General features: G+C 36.2%; 4 protein-coding genes across 9 annotated transcripts; 2 read left to right on the forward strand and 2 right to left on the reverse strand.

Moving 5' to 3' along the window:
- The first annotated feature begins 490 nt into the window (after positions 1-490).
- On the forward strand, positions 491-4095 carry LOC102612821 (peroxisomal adenine nucleotide carrier 1-like). 2 transcript variants are annotated; one of them, XM_006489267.4, is made up of 5 exons: positions 491-953; positions 1507-1738; positions 2441-2587; positions 2994-3208; positions 3335-4095. In XM_006489267.4, exons 1-5 carry the CDS (start codon positions 811-813, stop codon positions 3612-3614), a joined length of 1017 nt encoding a protein of 338 aa, XP_006489330.1. In that variant the 5' UTR covers positions 491-810; the 3' UTR covers positions 3615-4095. The 2 variants fall into 2 exon arrangements, with proteins under 2 accessions (XP_006489330.1, XP_006489331.1); XM_006489268.4 differs by having other exon boundaries at positions 496-953; positions 3048-3208.
- Positions 4096-4394: 299 nt separating this feature from the next.
- LOC102612520 (uncharacterized GPI-anchored protein At3g06035-like) lies at positions 4395-6740 on the reverse strand. Its single transcript, XM_006489266.4, has 2 exons — positions 6369-6740; positions 4395-5133 (listed from the first exon to the last, which is right to left on the reverse strand). The coding sequence occupies exons 1-2, from the start codon at positions 6442-6444 to the stop codon at positions 4631-4633; spliced, it is 579 nt and encodes a 192-aa protein (XP_006489329.1). The 5' UTR covers positions 6445-6740; the 3' UTR covers positions 4395-4630.
- Positions 6741-9292: 2552 nt separating this feature from the next.
- Positions 9293-13012, forward strand: LOC102612220 (glucose-1-phosphate adenylyltransferase large subunit 3, chloroplastic/amyloplastic). The gene is made up of 15 exons (XM_006489265.4): positions 9293-9625; positions 10062-10175; positions 10249-10422; positions 10501-10593; positions 10668-10751; positions 10867-10922; positions 11100-11193; positions 11277-11389; positions 11476-11548; positions 11640-11720; positions 11841-11927; positions 12160-12264; positions 12349-12455; positions 12557-12617; positions 12693-13012. The coding sequence occupies exons 1-15, from the start codon at positions 9395-9397 to the stop codon at positions 12792-12794; spliced, it is 1575 nt and encodes a 524-aa protein (XP_006489328.1). The 5' UTR covers positions 9293-9394; the 3' UTR covers positions 12795-13012.
- Positions 13013-13673: 661 nt separating this feature from the next.
- LOC102611725 (DEAD-box ATP-dependent RNA helicase 58, chloroplastic) lies at positions 13674-17023 on the reverse strand. Of its 5 annotated transcripts, none has more exons than XM_006489263.4 (10): positions 16722-17020; positions 16502-16595; positions 16189-16302; positions 15933-16055; positions 15347-15451; positions 14999-15157; positions 14829-14897; positions 14539-14628; positions 14125-14265; positions 13674-13980 (listed from the first exon to the last, which is right to left on the reverse strand). In XM_006489263.4, the coding sequence occupies exons 1-10, from the start codon at positions 16970-16972 to the stop codon at positions 13705-13707; spliced, it is 1422 nt and encodes a 473-aa protein (XP_006489326.1). In that variant the 5' UTR covers positions 16973-17020; the 3' UTR covers positions 13674-13704. The 5 variants fall into 5 exon arrangements, with proteins under 5 accessions (XP_006489326.1, XP_006489327.1, XP_024948158.1 ...); XM_006489264.4 differs by having other exon boundaries at positions 16189-16298; positions 16722-16776; XM_025092390.2 differs by lacking the exon at positions 14829-14897 and having other exon boundaries at positions 16722-17022.
- Positions 17024-18565: the final 1542 nt, after the last annotated feature.

Raw genomic sequence — 18565 nt, forward strand, 5'->3', positions numbered from 1 at the left:
ATATTTTTTTAAATGTTGAATTCAAATTATCTCGAATTAAGCCAACATAATCATGTTGATGGGAAATTTGTTTAGTAGGAGGCTAATGTTGAGAGCAGTGAGATTATAGGACAAATCACTTAGGATAAACCTCCTAAATTTTAAATTTCCTAGGATCCCAAGATCTTAGGACAAACTAGTTAAGATAAACCTTAACAATTAAACTTACTATTAAAGATCCTGAGTTAACTTCAACCTTAAAAATCAATCATGAAATCAACTTACAAGTGGAGTAGAATCTTTATGAGGAAGCACCATAAACATGAGACATAAATAGAAGAAATTAGTAAAATTAACGAACCATCACCAGATTTGCCAACTTAACAGAAGATAGCTAGATTTCACGAAGCTGAAAATTGATTGGAGCAATTAAAAGTCTATATACTGAAAAGTCAAAAGGGTGGTAGCTTGTTTGTAAATATTTGTAAAAGCTTTTGAGATAGAAGAATTGTTTATATGTTTAAAGAGAGTGTGCGAAGAGTGCCGGGGCAGTCCCGTTTGCGATACCCAAGATGAATCAAATCCAGACCCAGTCAGCATAAGCCAAGCCAATAAATTTGTTGCTTCAAAAAAAAAAAAATCGTCACTTTCAGCAGTTCCCTCGCTACGCACTCTTGTCCCTCTGGTCTTTCTTAGCTTTAGCTTAACTTAGCTCACCATCCCATTTCTAATCTTAATAGCAGCAGCTCTTCTTACCCAACTGCCTCCTAAATTCATGGACATTTAGAAAGGAAAAAAAAATTCTAAATTCTCAGATAAGACAAAACAAAGATGGGGTTTGATCTCGAATCTTTGTCTGATGCGACTTCAGGAGCCATTGGAGCTCTTGTTAGCACTACCATATTGTACCCTCTTGATACTTGCAAGACCAAATACCAAGCTGAAGTTAGAGCTCGCCATCAGCAGAAGTACAGGTTGCTTTTCTTGCTTTCTTTCTTTTTGGTGCCACATAGTTCTTCTTGATATTTTTATATATTCTACTATTTGTTTTCTTTTAAATGATTTGGGTGTTAGCTTCTCAGTTTGTTTCAAATGGTTTCTATCTTCTGTATATGACATATGTTTTGCTCATACATGAATCTTGATGTTATTTCATTTGTAATTGTTGTGCTTGACAACTAACGTCTGCCAATCACTGAAATCCACTTATTCCTGACAACTAGTGATTTCATTTCACAGCAGCTCTGGGTTGAATGACTTAGGACCTTAAATATGATACATAGCTTAATTGATTCATAATGTGATTATGTTAACTAGTTTGTTTTAGATGTTAAAAGAGAAATAGAAATTGAACTTGAGGTTCTTTGCACTGCAATCACATGTTGTGCTCATTTGTTTCTAGTGACGTAGCGGATACCTTACGTTAAAATTTTACGGCTCAAAATTGAAGTGATTGCATTGTTGACCATTACAGAAGAGCCAGCTCTGAGATAACACTGTTCCATTTATTCGTTCTGTTTTATTCAGGAACATTTCTGATGTTCTTTGGGAAGCTATTTCTACGCGTCAGGTTCTTTCATTGTATCAGGGACTTGGGACAAAGAATCTGCAATCTTTTATCTCACAGTTCATCTACTTCTATGGGTACAGCTTTTTTAAGAGGCTGTACTTACAGAAAAGTGGTAACAAGAGCATTGGAACAAGGGCAAACTTGATTGTTGCTGCAGCCGCTGGGGCTTGTACTGTTATAGTGACGCAGGTCAGTAAGGGATATTTTGAAGCTTTTCTTCTTATTGGCACATGCATCCGTTTTATATGCAATTCATTTTAATGGCTTCTTTATCTATGGTTTCGATTGATAAATGGAAGCTGTCTAGATTAAGATTTCAAGTAGAAATCTGCTGTCACTCTGCACTTCGGGTCCTCTGATTGAGTTGCTGATTAGACATAGCAGGAAAGCAAATGCATAATCCCATGAAATCCTAGGAGAAAAAAGAAATGGAATGACAGAGTGGCTGCCAATGCTATTAAGGATTCAAAAACAATTGCCTATTGATTCATGAATTCAGAACAAAAGGGTATGAGATGAGTTTACAGAACAGATGTTAGTTGACAAAGCATGGAATTTTGTTACTGGTTGGAGATGAGTAATTTCCAACACACCTCAGCAGCGTGTGAACCTCTATACATTTCTCTCCTTTTTTTTTCCCCCCTGAGTTTAAATACAATTTTGACTAAATTTTCATTTCATTATTCATGTAATGTTAGGTAAACCTCAAATTCAAATGCATACTTTCAAATACTCAAAATCAAAACATAGCATCAGGAAATTGCATGTGTTTTCTTGATTACTTTCTAGGCGGCAATCACATTTCCCTCAGTGCCTACAACTTTTAGGTGCCAATGACTACTCCCAAGTTCTTGTGTGGGGTTCTATTATCTAACTTTGATATTCTTTCAGCCTTTGGATACAGCATCCTCGAGGATGCAGACAAGTGAATTTGGGAAATCCAAAGGGCTTTGGAAAAGCCTTTCGGAGAGCACTTGGAGTGAGGCATTTGATGGTCTTGGCATATCTCTTCTCCTGACATCAAACCCATCCATCCAGGTAACTGAACATTCCTTTTCTATATTTTTGTATGCATGTCTCATGTATAGAATAATTGGTTTAATTCAACTTATATTAGATGTTGGAGGTTGTATTAGGACCACTGTGATTTTGCTTTGTGAATCTACATTGTAGTTTATTAAAAAAGAAAAAAGAAAAAAAAAAGAAGAGATTCATGTAAGATTTTAATTTACATTACATTTAGCACTACGACAGGTTTGTAAGTATTGAAGAGCAACACTTGTAGCAAAATAAAAATAAATGGAGAACAAAAGTAAAACAAGAAATAGCAGCTAGCTCATGTGGCTTGTCATTCTACCCTAAACTCTGTTCAAAATTTGTAGCTTCCATTTCAATTTTGACTATATAGTTTCTCTGATCCATTATAAAATATTGGTTTAGGTAGAGATTACCTTGCACGGATAGAAATGAGCTGAAACAAAAGTTTTGTGTTACACAGTACACTGTTTTTGATCAGTTGAAACAAAGACTACTGAGGAGGCGGCTGAAGAGAGAAACTGGAAAAGAGCCATCTCCAGAAGCTCTTCCAGCCTTCTCTGCCTTCTTTTTAGGAGCACTCTCAAAGTGTGTAGCCACCTTCTTGACTTACCCAGCTATCAGGTACAACAGTTTTATTAAGCTAGTCTGCCCCAACAGTTTGGATAAAATTATGCAATACATCCTTTGTCTCAATCATTTGACAGCTATGCTGACAAAATTACAAAATTAAATATGAATTGCGGCCAGGTGTAAGGTCATGCTTCAGGCTGCAGAATCAGATGAAGATGGGATCAACCAAGCTCCACAAAGAAACAAAAATACAGTTTCAGATGCACTCTGTTCCATTTGGAAAAGAGAAGGTCCACTGGGCTTTTACAAAGGTATACAGGCACAGATCCTAAAGACTGTGCTAAGCTCAGCATTGCTTTTAATGATAAAGGAGAAGATCACAAAGACCTCGTGGGTTCTATTGCTTGCACTTCAAAAAGTTCTTTCTACGACCCGTGGTAGACTGAAGAGTGCTTAATCAGTGGGAGAAGTTTATCTTAATATGGACAGGAGGCCAGTTTCTGTTTCCTGAAGAAAAAGTCTTATTGTAGCAGTAAGGACAATAAATTATAATTGGTTTAAATTCCAGTTCTCTTCATTTAGGTACTACACCTGATTCAGCACGAGTAAGCTTATTGAATAAAGAATCATCAGATATGAAGGGAATAAAATGGGGGAGAACCAATATGCAGATTGACTCGAACTCTTTAAGGCAACTGCCTTTAGATTGTACACCGAGCTGGCTTGATCCAGATTCTAAGCCAATTTGTGCTAATTAAGTGTTGTATCACCAAACAGCTGATAAGTATTTCTTAGGTTTTTTAGAATAGATTGTGTTATTGTGTATGTCCTCGATTTCCTTCACTAATTGAGGATTGAAACAAACGGTTCTATGTACCAAACCCATGGAAGCTATTTAGAATTATTTGCTCAATTAAGCATAATATTTCATTTTTACAGTCTTATGGAATTAAGTAAAAGTTTTACTGTAAAGAATGGAAAGAACAGGACCCGGACCCCATATTGCAGCTGCATCAAAATGAGTCAGCTATATGATGATTGCACTGATTCTTATGAAATGTTTGTACAGTGCGACCTCAGGAATAACCGATGGTAATTTGTTGCAATTAAACTCTCATAACCACTGACTGTCAGGAGATTAATATATAAATGCATTGATTGCTTCGGTTTTGGATATTTCGGTGGTTATTGGACATCAGAAATGCATGGCATGGGAACATAAGAAAAGAAAATGAAATATCCAAACAATTCTCTCATTCCCAACCCTCACAACCAAGTTGAAAGGTTTAAAACTTGAAAATACAGTATACAATAAAATGAATTCTGTTATGATGAGTGGGAAACAAATGTCTGAAAATTCCATATTTCCTATTTTATGGAAATGGCCAAAACCATTCTCTGTATCTATTGCAGCCTTTTGAGTCGTGATAGCCAAATAAAAGTAAAAGAGATGGAAAAGAGCCATTAGTCAATTTAAAAGATCATTAAAGCACTGATCAACCAGAAAAGCAAGCAGTAAATCAAACCAATATTGGAAAACAAACTGGCTGCATTGTATGGCACATAGCTCCCTTCAGGTGTACTTGTGGTCAAAATAACAACAATCCAGTTGTCTTCAGAACCAATACCAGCTCCTTTATACTTGGTGTCATTGAGACTATCAGAATACTGAGACTTGGTGAAGTTTGAGAGCACAAGGCTAGGTTCCAAGTTAGGGACGCAAGCGGGCATGACAATTCCATCCCTGGTGTTGGAGACATTCAAGTGGCATTTGGCTAGAAGGTCTGGGTAGTTGGACAACTGTTTCTCAGTGCCAGGCACTGTGTTAGCACCTGTGCTGTTTGTGCAGGGTTGATTCTTGAACTGATCAGCTAATTCATCAGCAAGGCACTCTGCATTCTTATTTTTTGTTAAGGATGTCAGGTTTAAGGATTCTCTATAGCTGTTAAGGCCTTGAAGCAGCGTGTCCTCCTCATCTACAGAGAATAAATAAAATGTCAATTGAGGGAGAGAAGCTTTTCATGTCATAACTTTAGTTGCTTAACAACAAGACAGTCAAGTGTTATATGGACATCAAATCAGAAATAACTTTAGTCACCTGTGAAGATTTATCATCATAAACAAAGGAAGCTAGAGGCTATTACTTAACTTCAATGGGAGAAGCTCCAAGATGTCCAGGAAGCTATATGTATGTAATCCATATGCCATCTCTATTACAAACTTCTAAATAACAATGAGTAGCAACACATTTGGAGCTATATTTTGTCTCGTGGAGTTACAAAAGTTGCAAATCACATCTTTGATACTATCAATCCGTTAAAACCAAACCATATGCAAACAGAATAATGTCTATCATTGTTATTAACTTCAGTTTGCAAATCAGTATTCGTATATCATACAATTCAGTTTCTTCCATTTCGAGAAGTGGTTTATAGATATCAGCTTAACCGAAAACAAGTTCCATTTGGAGAATTTCTGTGTTTCTTATGTCATCCAAGAAAGACAATCAAACAGAAAACAAATCACTAACAATAATATTTGATAACCATGCAACTCTAGGTCTTGTTTAGAGTATCAGAACCGACTAATGCGAATGCAATCTCATTCCTAACCTCACTTTAAAGTTCACAATCTAAAAATCCAAACAAATAGAAGAACTTCGTCAATTTTTCCGTGATACAAACACGACAAGGTACAAGCCATCTATAAACACCCCCCTCGCAGCTACACCTTTTTTGGGTTCAAGTTCCATTTTTTTTTTTAAAATAAAATTGTCTCTCACTTCCCAAGTTCGATGGCATCACCAAAAAGTATGAAGCACATTACCTTTACATCATAATAATGCATCAAGCATTCCACAGATTTTGATCAAAAGCAATCGTTTACATCTTATCAGTATCTGATCTTTAGGGTAATATAAAGGAAGAAAATCACAAGCAACCAGCATATAAAATTGTTGTTACAGCACAATTTTATGTTGGATCTAATGCCGTACTAACAGCGGCAGGCCCTAAAAAAATTAAAGGAAGAATTAAGGGTTCAAATGAAATTTACGCACTTAGTAAAGAGCATTGCTTGGCAAGGCAAAGAAAGCAAATACCCAGATCGACATATGCTGAGCAGATCTCATAAGAATAGGAGCAATTAAGAGAATAAAACAAAGAGTAACAAACTTAGAGAGGGTGACAGAAGCGAAGAGAAGCTTACTTACCAGTGTCGCATTTGACAAGGAGATTCATCGAGAGGAAGGAGACAAGTAAGAGAAGATGAAGCCATGGAGACGCCATTTTCTTGTTACTTCGTGTTGGTGATGGCGATAATGGTGATGAACAGAAGAAACCTGGTGTTGCCAGATGCTTTGCTTCTTTTGAAAATAAAGTGATGAGTCGAGTGACAGCCTGACAGGGATGTTGGATTCTGTAGCTGTCGTTCTTTACAGAAAATATTATTCGTTGGGTCGGTGCTTGAAAGCGAAGGGTTACTGGGAGGTTGTTAAGAGAGTCCAACGACGTCGTTGTCTTCTCAATTCCGTGCTGAAAAGTCTACTCTCCAATAAACTCGTAATTTTATTTCCATCTTATTTAAACGAGAAATTTGTCCCAATTTTCACTCAAGAGCAAGATTGTATCAAGTGGGAGAGCTTACATAGAATGAGTTTGTCATGTATAATCGAAGTATTGATGAAATAAATTTTGTTGGATTAATTAGTTTTTCTTAAATTTCTATTTAAAGAGATTTCTTTTGAAATATTACTTACATTACAATAAGATTATAATATATTGTTGAAGGTTGTTAAAACCTTCGTTTGTCCGAATCAGACAATTTAAAGAACAAACAGATAGAAAGTTAAACTTGCTTATCTTCAGAACTTTGAAACTAATTGTTATCTTTTGAAGAATTTCACGAACTAGATTCGAGCGTGTAACTACAAAAGGTATTTTGACGCCAAAGTCAATGTCGCGGAGAATTTTTGGTCACGTATCTTTCGTTGAACTTTCTTTTTTTTTTTATTTGAACCACGAGGTGGTCCTGAGTGGGCCCCAACTGTGGGAGGCACCTTTAAGCCCTTACCACAACTCAGACTAATCCCCGCTCGCACCGGGTCGGCCCATAAGGAGTAAAGTACTGGCCAAAGTGATGACTCCATACGACAATGGGACTTGAACCCCTAACCTCTCTTAAGGAGTGAGAGTGCCGAACCACTCACACCAACCAACTTTGGTTTTTCTTTGAACTTTCTTTTATTTAACCAAAAGATCATTTCTTATCCGTTTTACTCGTTCAATTTTACTTCATTATATTTGATAATCATTTTTACTTGTATTTATACTCTGAACACATGATTTAGTTAGTAATCACGTCATTCTTTCTTATTAATATTTTTTAGTTTGACCATCGTTAATTATCTCTTAATTTTTTGTATAAAGTACTGTGCAGTTTCCAATTCGCGATCAAAATAAGTTATACCTATGTTGATTTTTAATTCAAAATCAATGTAAGTTGTTTCTGCATTGATCTTTTAATCTGAAATTGGTGTAAGCTATTTCCGTTATATGAACTAATAATATTTGCCGGACACATCGTGCGGTGTAAGTAGGGATGGCAAAAATCCCCACGGGGACGGGTACCCTCGGGGATTTTCCCCATTCGGGGAGGGTACGGGGAAAATTTTTTACCCAATTTTTTATTCGGGGAGGGGACGGGGATGAGGTGGAATCCCCATCCCCTACCCATTTCCCCATTTTAATTTTTAATTTTATTTTTATTTTTAAAATTACTAATAAATAAATAACAAAATTATAAATATTGTTAAAAATAATAAATATCAAAATAGTTGTATGTTGGGAAAGTGGTCACCCTTTGCCGAGAATTAGTTGAAGAGTATTAATTGAAGTTTTCACCAACTGTTTATTGCTTTGATTATACTGGTAGTAGTTCTTCTACTAGATCTACAGGGGATTCTTATAAGAAAGCAACCAAATGGATTATAGGTTTTGATGATTATGTAAACAATGGAGATTGTGCAGTTGTTGTAGATGAATTAGATTCATATTTGGATGAGAAAGTTATACCTCGGATGGAAGATTTTAATATTTTGAGTTGGTGGAAGACAAATGCTAATAGGTATCCTACATTAGCTCGAATTGCTAGAGATATTTTGGCAATTCCAATTACAACAGTTGCTTCTGAATCAGCTTTTAACACTAGTGGTAGAGTTGTGAGCCCATACCATAACAGACTTCATCAAAGCACATTGGAGGCCTTAATGTGCTGTCAAAGTTGGTTACGAGCTTACAATAGCGGTATGAGTTTATTTTAATATGATTAATTTAAAATCGAAAATAAAAAAATGTATTAAACTATTAGTTATTCGGGGACCGGGGACCCTCGGGGATCCCCTGTTATTATTCGGGGAGGGGATGGGGATTCTCTCAAGCAATTCTGACGGGGACGGGGAGGGGACGGGGACATATGTAAAATATCGGGGATGGATATGGGGAGATTGGTCCCCTCCCCTCCCCTCCCCATTGCCATCCCTAGGTGTAAGTGATTATATTTCTTGACACTTGCAATTGTAGTATACGTTTCTTTTTAAAAAGTACAGCTGGGTAAAGCTCAAATTTAATTTTTTTAGTCCATTACTTCTTTAAAATTCGAAATAAGTACTTAGCCATGACATATATTACATTATAATATGATAATATTTCAGTTGTAAATGCGAGTATGTCTTTATTAGTTATAGCAATGATACTGTGCATAGACTGTTGAAGATTATCATTAATGTCTTGCAAGATGTTACTCAAGTTATATACATTTGAAATTTGAAAACAATGTAGGACGTAGAGACAAAAGCATGGTCCCCTTGTTATGTATATTTTCCTGGTCTGAGTTTCCACTCGCAACAAAAAAAATCTAAAGACGGTGTACTAGTAAAGCGCCAGCGAGCTTAAGGATATATATTCCTTGATTCGTAATTATTTACAAACTAAGAGGACACGAACGTGATCCCGATACTTACTCGGACCGCCACACAGAGTCCACGAACACAAAAAATTGGTGGCTGCGATTGAATTTGGATAACGTGTCCAATCTTCCAATAGCGTGCATGAATATGCATTCACATTCCATGTAAGCAAACTCCTATTGAGTCTCACTCTTTACTACATGTATTTTTTAACATACAAGTGCTTTGTTGATAATTTTGAATTACAATTTTCTCCTTGAGAGTTCAAGAAAATGGCACTCTCGGCCGATGGCCGGTTTTCCCTCTCAGCAACCGGCCAGCTACGTGGCGCGACGGGATTGGCAGCAGGGAGCAGGAACTGGAGGCTTGTCAAGTCTTGCAATGGAGAGTTGATGGGCACAAAGCTTAATACGAATGCAAAACATCGAAATGAGGCTGGTAGCAAACTCGTTCAGAAACAAGTTTGCATGACTCTTACGGCTGACATAGCAGGCGAGTCCAAGGTGAGTGAACGATGTGTCGTTTTAAAATGCTGACAGCTGAGATTGTATTAAGCTTTCAACCGAACGACATTTCGTCCGTTGCAATTTTCATTGAACGACGTAATGTACTCTTCCAATTTAAGCAACTGTTACCCCAATGCTATTTTAATGTTATCAATTATTCACTTGATTGAGAAGCTTGATTTTGTAAAGGTCCAAATACTAGTATTTAAACTTATGCAATTTTACAATCACCATAGACATTTGATGGTGTATGCATCATCTTTAGATAATATATAATTTTTTCTCAGCGAATCTGTGATTAGTGATTATTTTGTTAATTAAAAATGTCAAAGTAATAAAATCTCAATTATACATTCTCATAAATTCACAACACAATATCCTTAACTTATAATATGTATCATGCATGTTTGTTTTGTTGGGGGCATGCATGTAGTTAAGAGATTTGGAGATGGAGAAGCGTGATGCACGCACAGTTGCAGCGGTCATTCTGGGAGGAGGAGCTGGGACCCGTCTCTACCCTCTCACTAAACAACGTGCCAAGCCTGCTGTAAGCATCTTTTTTGAGTACTCTTTCTTCATTAAGTTCTAAGCATTGCAAAGTTGACAAATGTGTATTGTAGGTTCCAATTGGCGGTGCATACAGGCTGATTGATGTGCCAATGAGCAATTGCATCAACAGTGGAATTAACAAAGTCTACATTCTCACTCAATACAACTCAGCATCACTCAACAGGCATCTTGCTCGTGCTTACAACTACGGCAGCGGGGTAACCTTTGGAGATGGATGTGTTGAGGTAAAAGTAAATTGTTTGTTTCAGAATGCTTTAATTTCCCTTCGCTAGCTGATGTTTCAATTGACTGGGAATTCACAGGTTCTAGCTGCCACTCAAACTCCTGGAGAAGCAGGTAAAAGATGGTTCCAGGGTACTGCGGATGCTGTGAGACAATTTCATTGGCTTTTTGAGGTACCCAATACTTTATTTTGGTTGATGATTCATGCATATTTGTGACTCTTAACACAATCCCGATCTTGCCGCAGGATCCGAGAAATAAAGTAATTGAAGATGTCCTGATTCTATCTGGGGATCACTTGTATAGAATGGACTATATGGACTTTGTCCAGGTAGAGCATGACATGCAGTTTTACTCGAAAAATGTTCAGAGTTCATACGACATGTGCGTTTGTTAGGATGATTTTTCGTATATTCAATTACTAAGATTCGTTTCTTGATTTCCAGAATCATCGGCAGAGTGGTGCAGACATCACTATCTCTTGTCTGCCTATGGATGACCGGTACGCCCTTGCTTTTAGCAAAATTCATATCAACTCTGAAACATATGAACATTTCAGACTTTGTGGATAAATTCAAATTTAATAGTTTCTGAGTAGCTTCTGCAAATACATCACACAACTTGGCATCTTTACTGTTGCTAACTCAATGTTCATTTACAATGTCTATTTTCATGATAGTCGTGCCTCAGATTTTGGTCTGATGAAAATTAACAACGAGGGAAGAGTCCTTTCTTTCAGTGAAAAGCCTAAAGGGAAAGACTTGAAAGCAATGGTAACGTTATAAGTTTCTGATTCATTTAAATTCTGAATCATGACCCTGGTTTGAGCGTTGTGCTAAGTTTGTGCATGATATAGGCAGTAGATACAACAGTTTTGGGACTTTCTAAACAAGAGGCTGAAGAGAAGCCATACATTGCTTCCATGGGTGTGTATCTCTTCAAAAAGGAGATACTTCTTAATCTTTTGAGGTACCCTAAAATTTTAGCTTAACATATATCAACAATAACCAAGGAGGTGATGTTAAACTAAGTGTTGCTAATAGCTGTTGAATCAGATGGCGTTTTCCAACTGCGAATGACTTTGGATCAGAAATAATCCCTGCATCAGCCAATGAACAATTCTTAAAGGTCTGTGTTTGGTTTAATATCTATGTGAGCGGTAGAATCAAAACTAATTATTTGGTTCAGTCAGAGGCTCTAATACAAATATTTTGACTAGGCTTATCTGTTCAATGATTACTGGGAAGATATAGGAACCATCAGATCCTTCTTCGAGGCAAATCTTGCCCTCACTGCGCATGTAAGTATGAAATCTACATAAAAATCACTTCATCTCATTAGCTTTTAATTAATGTGCACGTCTAAATAAACAGAAGCTATTCTTAAAACAGGGGATCTGACATTTCTTTGTGACTCTCAGCCACCGATGTTTAGTTTCTATGATGCCACAAAGCCAATCTACACGTCTCGAAGAAACCTACCACCATCGAAGATTGATGATAGCAAGGTTAGTAAAAGCTATGTCTTCACCTTGCATTTTAAGCTTCGTTTTCAGAAAAATTATGTTTCAAGCATCTTCTTCGTTGTTAATCTAACTATTATGGGAAAATCGTAAAAGATCCATAGGCAGATAATTATACAAATATTCTGCAAAAGAATTGCTACCACTGGCTGCCAGACCTTGGAAGACTATTAACACATTTTTAAGTGTTTTGACGTTTTTCCAAATTCTGTTGCAGATTGTTGATTCAATCATATCACATGGAAGTTTCATAACAAGCAGCTTCATAGAACACAGTGTCGTTGGCATCAGATCTCGAATCAATGCTAACGTTCACTTAAAGGTTAGTCCGGCAAATCCTCTTTGCAGGAGAATTTGGAAATGTAGTAGCTTGTGCAGTGTAATTTGTATGACCAAATAAATGCAGGATACGATGATGCTTGGAGCTGACTTTTACGAGACAGACGCTGAAGTAGCATCACTACTAGCTGAGGGGAGAGTTCCTGTTGGAATTGGTGAAAACACAAAAATAAAGTATGAACAACTTAAACCTATTTGTCACATTGTTGAAACGAAATACGATTCTTCAACTATCTCTCGTTTCTCACTGCTCTGATAATTATGTTGTTGTGCAGAGAGTGCATCATTGACAAAAATGCCAGAATAGGGAAGAATGTTATTATTGCAAATTCGGAGGTATGACTTGTTTACACATTCTTCCATCAACATAAGATTTTTAAGGATCATATTTCTTACTCCATGGATTTACAGGGCATCCAAGAGGCTGATAGATCTGCAGAAGGGTTCTACATCCGCTCAGGGGTTACCGTCATATTGAAAAATTCTGTTATCACAGACGGATTTGTGATATGAAAGATATTTCCGTCCATCATCTTTTGCTTGATTAGGAGTGCAATCAAGAAAAATTTGTATGAGATGAGATATGTAGCCATTATGCGGGCGAATGAGAAGTATAAATGTGATAAGCCTGAGGACGATTGATGTTTATTGCTGTAAAAACACAATCCTTGATATTCAGGGGCAAGAAGGGGGAAAATGATGAAAGCAAGTTTCTTTTTTTGAGAAGGAAATCACCAAACTGAAAATTAATTAGGCAATAATGTTTTCTTGACAATCTTGGAGAACGCAGAAGTCCAATAATTGCCGTTGAAAGGAAATCCTGTGGGGTTTTCAGCTAGCACATACTTGGGCTAAAAGTTGATAATTGTTTGCATGAATCCTACATGCATTCGCGACTTTGAGGATCCATTAATTTATAGATTAAAGAACGCAAAACAAAATCAACAGTATCTCGCAAAGCGTTTACGATGGGTGGGCCTATTTTTAACAAGGCAAACTTAGACTATTGCTTAAAAGTAAAACCCATATTATATGATATTACAATTAATATTTACAAATTAAATTATTACTGAGTATGGTTTACACATCAATTTTTATGAAATACTGTCCAAATTTAAGCAAGGGAAATCTAGGTATCAGATCAAACAATAACTACTACATATTTACATCTAACCTATTTTTTAGCAAAAACCAAGGTCTAAATAAGAAGATTACCGGCTTGCTTGATTATTACATTTTACGTATATATTGGTTTTTTCTTTCAAATACGTTTTACGTATATATTAGTCCTTCCTTTCAAATTCTCTGTTTCTAAAGATTTGCTATCAAATTTCACTTTCTTGTCTTTTCATATGGATGAGCACAGCAACTTGATGGAATGCAAAAAGCAAGAAACAATAAGCAGATTTCCTCTGATTCTATTTTAACATTGAGTCTGTAAAGTAAGCTCTTCAGATTTAAACTTCAGTTCATTTTCATATCTTTGCAAAACAAACAGCTCCTCTGATGTTATGATACTGGTAACAGTCCATTTCTCGTCTGAAAATGGTTTCCTACCTGTTCTCCCAGCTCGATGAAGATAATCTATAGCAGATCTTGGCAGATCAAAGTTGTATATGTGAGTTGTTTCCGGCAGGTCAATCCCTCTAGCTGCTATATCTGTAGACACAAGCAGATAGCCTCCTCCTTGTCTCACTTCCTGTATTAAGAAATGGAAACAACAACACATGTAAACCCAGCCATTAAGGAAAAATGCACTTGCCTTTACCCAGTTAAAGAACTGAAGCACTAAAGAAGATATTATCCATCCAAAAGAAAAAAGAAAAGAAAAAGCAGAACTTACTAATAGTGAAGCTGCTCGTGAGTTGAAATTCATCTCTTCTTCCAGAAGAAGGACGTCTGAAGAACCTTTGTATGAATTGCTCAGGAAATCGACCAAAAGAGTTGTTGAAGGAGCATTTCCAGCCTTCTTTGACTTCTCAGACTGCAACACAACGCCAATCAAATAATTATCCAAATGATGGCCACTAGCTCTCTTTAGTTGAGTCAATATATAAAAAAAGTACTTAAACAGCATCAAGAAGATAATAGATTTTCAGCATGCCAGATGGAATTTTATTTAAAACCAAGCAATATCATATTGATGATCAATTGATAAAATACCATTGAATAGTGCAAGATGAAACAGATTTTACATGTGTTTTATGATAAAATTCAAAGAGTTAGTTGAACAATTCAAGAAAAGGACACACTGTACCTGCTCACCGACAAAAATAATGCCAGACTCAGGTGCATCAGACTGTATTAAGGATAGCAATGTTTGATACTTCATTTTTTTCCCACATATCTGTTAAGTAAAATGGTATCAGCACCATCTGTGTCTGGTCCAATATATGAATAAGGAACAGACAAATATAGTAGGGTGATTTAGGAGAGAAGTAATTGGGGCAAAAAAAAAAAAAACTGCAGTCAAAAACTCTGAAAATGAGTTGCTAACAGCCAAAGAGAATATGTAGTAGAATAAATATCAAATATAAATTTGCTTACCACAAATCTATGATGCAGACATGAAGGCAATGGTTTTATTGCATTTACATGAACATGAACCACATCACTCTGTAATAAACATCCAAAATCCAAATGCATGTCATACAACCAGTGGCAACATTGTAATACTTATGACAAAGGTTTCATAAGAACTAGAACCAGTGAAAAACCTTGGTCCACTTCTGTTGTATGCAGTTGTGCAAGAACCGTCGGTGCTGAGGAATTGATGCACTGGCGAAAACAGTCTGACGGTTATTGCACGATGAATATGATGCCAACAGCTTTTTAAGAGAACTGACTTGTTTTGATGAATTGAATAAGAAATCAACCTAACAAAATAAAAAATCCAAGCACAACATTACAAAGAGACACTTCATATTTAAGAAATTCTATAACTACAGGAAACATGCTTAATCAAAATTTTGAACCGCCTGTTATTGACTTGATAACCAACAAATAACCATTCAAAACAAACAATAATCCATATTTATATGCTTCTAAAGAAAAAAGCCACTTACCTCATCGATAACCAGAACTTGCACAGACTCCAGTTTGAATATATGCTTCTCAATTAATTGGCACAGACTTCCCATCGTTGCTACTACTATTGTTGGGGGCTCTGCCTGAAAATTTTGACCACAGAATTAAATGCCCCATATCATAAAGACACAGTTTTTTAATGTTTCATGATGCCATCCCTAAAGACAAAAGCAAACATGGACAACTGAGAAATTCCTCATCATTAATGAGTCATAGGCAAGGTTATTGCAAGGTTATGAAGAATATTAAGAACCACAATTGCAAGTTGTTTTATAATAAGTAATAACTGAAAATATTTCTTCAGAGCTATCTTAGCTTTTCTAACACTGAAAAACAAACAAAATTTTCACCAATTTAGACTACGTATTGCAGCATTATTCAATGCTTTTCAGCACAAAAAGCATTTTAAGTCAAGAAGCCAAATTAGAAATATTGGACTGTAAAATATATTTGTCCTCTACCGATTGGAACAACTGCTGTGACTAAATTATCACAGTTTGAGAGATTAGAGAGTTTTAAGGCTCAAATGACAATTGCTTAATATGAAGTCAGAGAATACAGCACCTTAAGCCAACTCTTGTGTCTTCTCAACATTCCTCCATCTAAAAGAGCCATCACAGTACATGGCTTGTGCTCCAAATCAGTATCCGACGGCTTTGCAGCCAAAACCCGAGCAACTTTTGTAACCTTATCCGAAAGAAATAACAATATTACCATGAATCATAAAACAAATTAACCACTTGTTTTATCCATATTTTCAAAAACGCCCTTTACTGCCAAAAATAATTTCAAATTCAAGGTCACAAAATGATAATCTTACTTGCATGCCAAGTTCGCGAGTTGGCACCACAATTACTGCTTGCACAGCAGACCTTTGAGCATTTACTAGCGAAAATATCAACAGCAGGTATGTCAGCGTCTTCCCAGAGCCTGTCTAGAAGATGAAAAGAGGGAGAAAAATACATTAGTGTCGTCAGCAACTTTATTCATTTCTTTAATGAGTAATCTTTAGCTTTGAGCTGTCGTGCTTTAATTCACAGTTGTAAGTAGAATAACTAGCCGTAAATATAAATTTACTCACCAACGATACTTTCAGAATTAATAAATCATGTAAAATTAAGTTAGTTATTAACCTGAGCATGAAGTATGCAATCCCGGCTCGAGAACAGAACAGGCAGCGCTTCGCGCTGTATATCCGTTGGTAAAACATATCCAGTCTCATCCATTCTGCGAGCGTTTCAATTTTTTTTAAATAATAAAAAAAATACTAGCTAACTAGCTTGACTGCTAAGTTTAGGAAAACGAAATAATATATTGATTATTTAAAACGAGTGGCTCGTTTCGGAGACTCACCTGCGAAGCACGTGCTCGGGCACATGACCTTGGCATAATTCACGCAGAGTCAAGGAGTTGTTTCCGGTTCCGGCAGCGAGTTCTTCAATGGAGACTGCCGAAGAGCTGAGAACGGCTCGCAAAGGTTTCCAAGAAATTGATACAGGTAAGAAAGCTCGGTTTGTAAATTCGATTGAATTTGGAGAAGATAATTTGTGATTAACTCTCGTAACAAGAATCGTATGAGTAGCTGAAATGGCAATGGCAGCCATTTTCTCTGTTCTTTCTTGTTTTTCTTCTCACTACAAACTTGTTGAAGTTTGGATTGTAAACGGGGAAATTGCGGTCTGCATTCGCAATGCGTTTGGGCCTTGGGCTCAATTTCATACACAAGCCCAAACATTAAGTTGACTGGTCAAGGCCCGGCCCATCATTTTACTCCGGCCTCCTCGAAACCTGTACAAGAGAAAGAGCGGAAGCCATTTCTGCGGATTCCGGAATTTGAAATTTTGGATCGTGCGAATGGGATCAAAGACTATTAGAGGACGGAGACAGGATCGTCAGCTAGTGTGAGTTGACAACGCGTGCAGGCTCCTCATCGTCATCGAGACAGGATCCAAAGACTTTTTTTTGTTTTTACTTTGATTAATTTTTCAATCTCGCATCTTTTTTTTTTAATTTTCATCGTCAGCGTCGCCGGTCTGCTGGTTCCTTATACATGGTGGCACCCAATTTGGACGGTCAAGTTTAAAAGAATAAACAACACGAATTGATTTTAAAAAATAACCGTGTTTGACTTCCAATATAAGATTTTGTGGGGGAAAAAAAAGAGGGTTCAGTTTCCTTCGACTAGTCGGCATAGTATCGTATTAATTAAAAAAAATTAATGTTATAATGTTATATGTATTGAAAATAATACAAAATATACCAATAAAATATTCTTGTAATAATAGTGTATTTTTTGTGTTATCTTTTTGTACTTATATAACACTGTTGTAATTACAAAATGAATTTTATGTGGTCGATTACTTTATTCTTCGTTGTAATTTAATTTTTCAATGTATTACAAGAATATCATTGTCGATTTGTCGTGTTGTGCTGATCGAAGTTAGTTTTAACTTCTTGTGATTGCGTTAGAAGAATTTAATATGGATAAAATATCTTATTATAAGAATTTAATTTCGTGCACAATTTTGTTCAAAATTTAAGGGTAAATTTCTTTTTTTTTTTCTTTTTTAAATACATAGCAACGAAGTTAGTGTTTGTTCATAAAAAAGCATTTATATGAATCCAATTATTCATTTCTTTTTTTTTGGGAAATTTGTGATGCGGTACCACAGTTGCATCCAGCCGTTGGATGTTTGTGAACCTCACTAATTCAAGTGCATCCAACGGTTGGATGCAACTGTAGTACGGTACCACCATAATTTGATTTTTTTTTTTTTTTACAATCACTTATTCATAAGTTTGACTATCTGTCAATGACGCTTGTTCTAATATTAGATGCGACTAGGGTATCCCATGTGAGGTACCATACGTAGTTCGGCCTCGCTAATGCTTACTAAAAATTACATCCGAATTTGTTATAACTTTATAATAGTTAGTTCTCATACCTCTGTTTTTTTTTTTTTTCAAAAAGAAATTATTATTATTAAACAACTCGTTACGTAAAATCTATATTTTAAACGGTCCTTGGTGGGCCACAAATTAACTGTCATCTTTCTCTAATTTCTGCTTTCTTTTTTGGCCGAAAGTTCATGCCTTCTCATTTTCTCAAACTTTATGCATTTGTTGATGACTTTCGACGTAACCGAAAAATGAAATGATTTTGTATTTTGAATCAAGTTAAAGCATGATGAGTCTTC

Source organism: Citrus sinensis, chromosome 1 (genome assembly GCF_022201045.2).
Source record: "Citrus sinensis cultivar Valencia sweet orange chromosome 1, DVS_A1.0, whole genome shotgun sequence".
Classification (NCBI taxonomy): domain Eukaryota; kingdom Viridiplantae; phylum Streptophyta; class Magnoliopsida; order Sapindales; family Rutaceae; genus Citrus; species Citrus sinensis.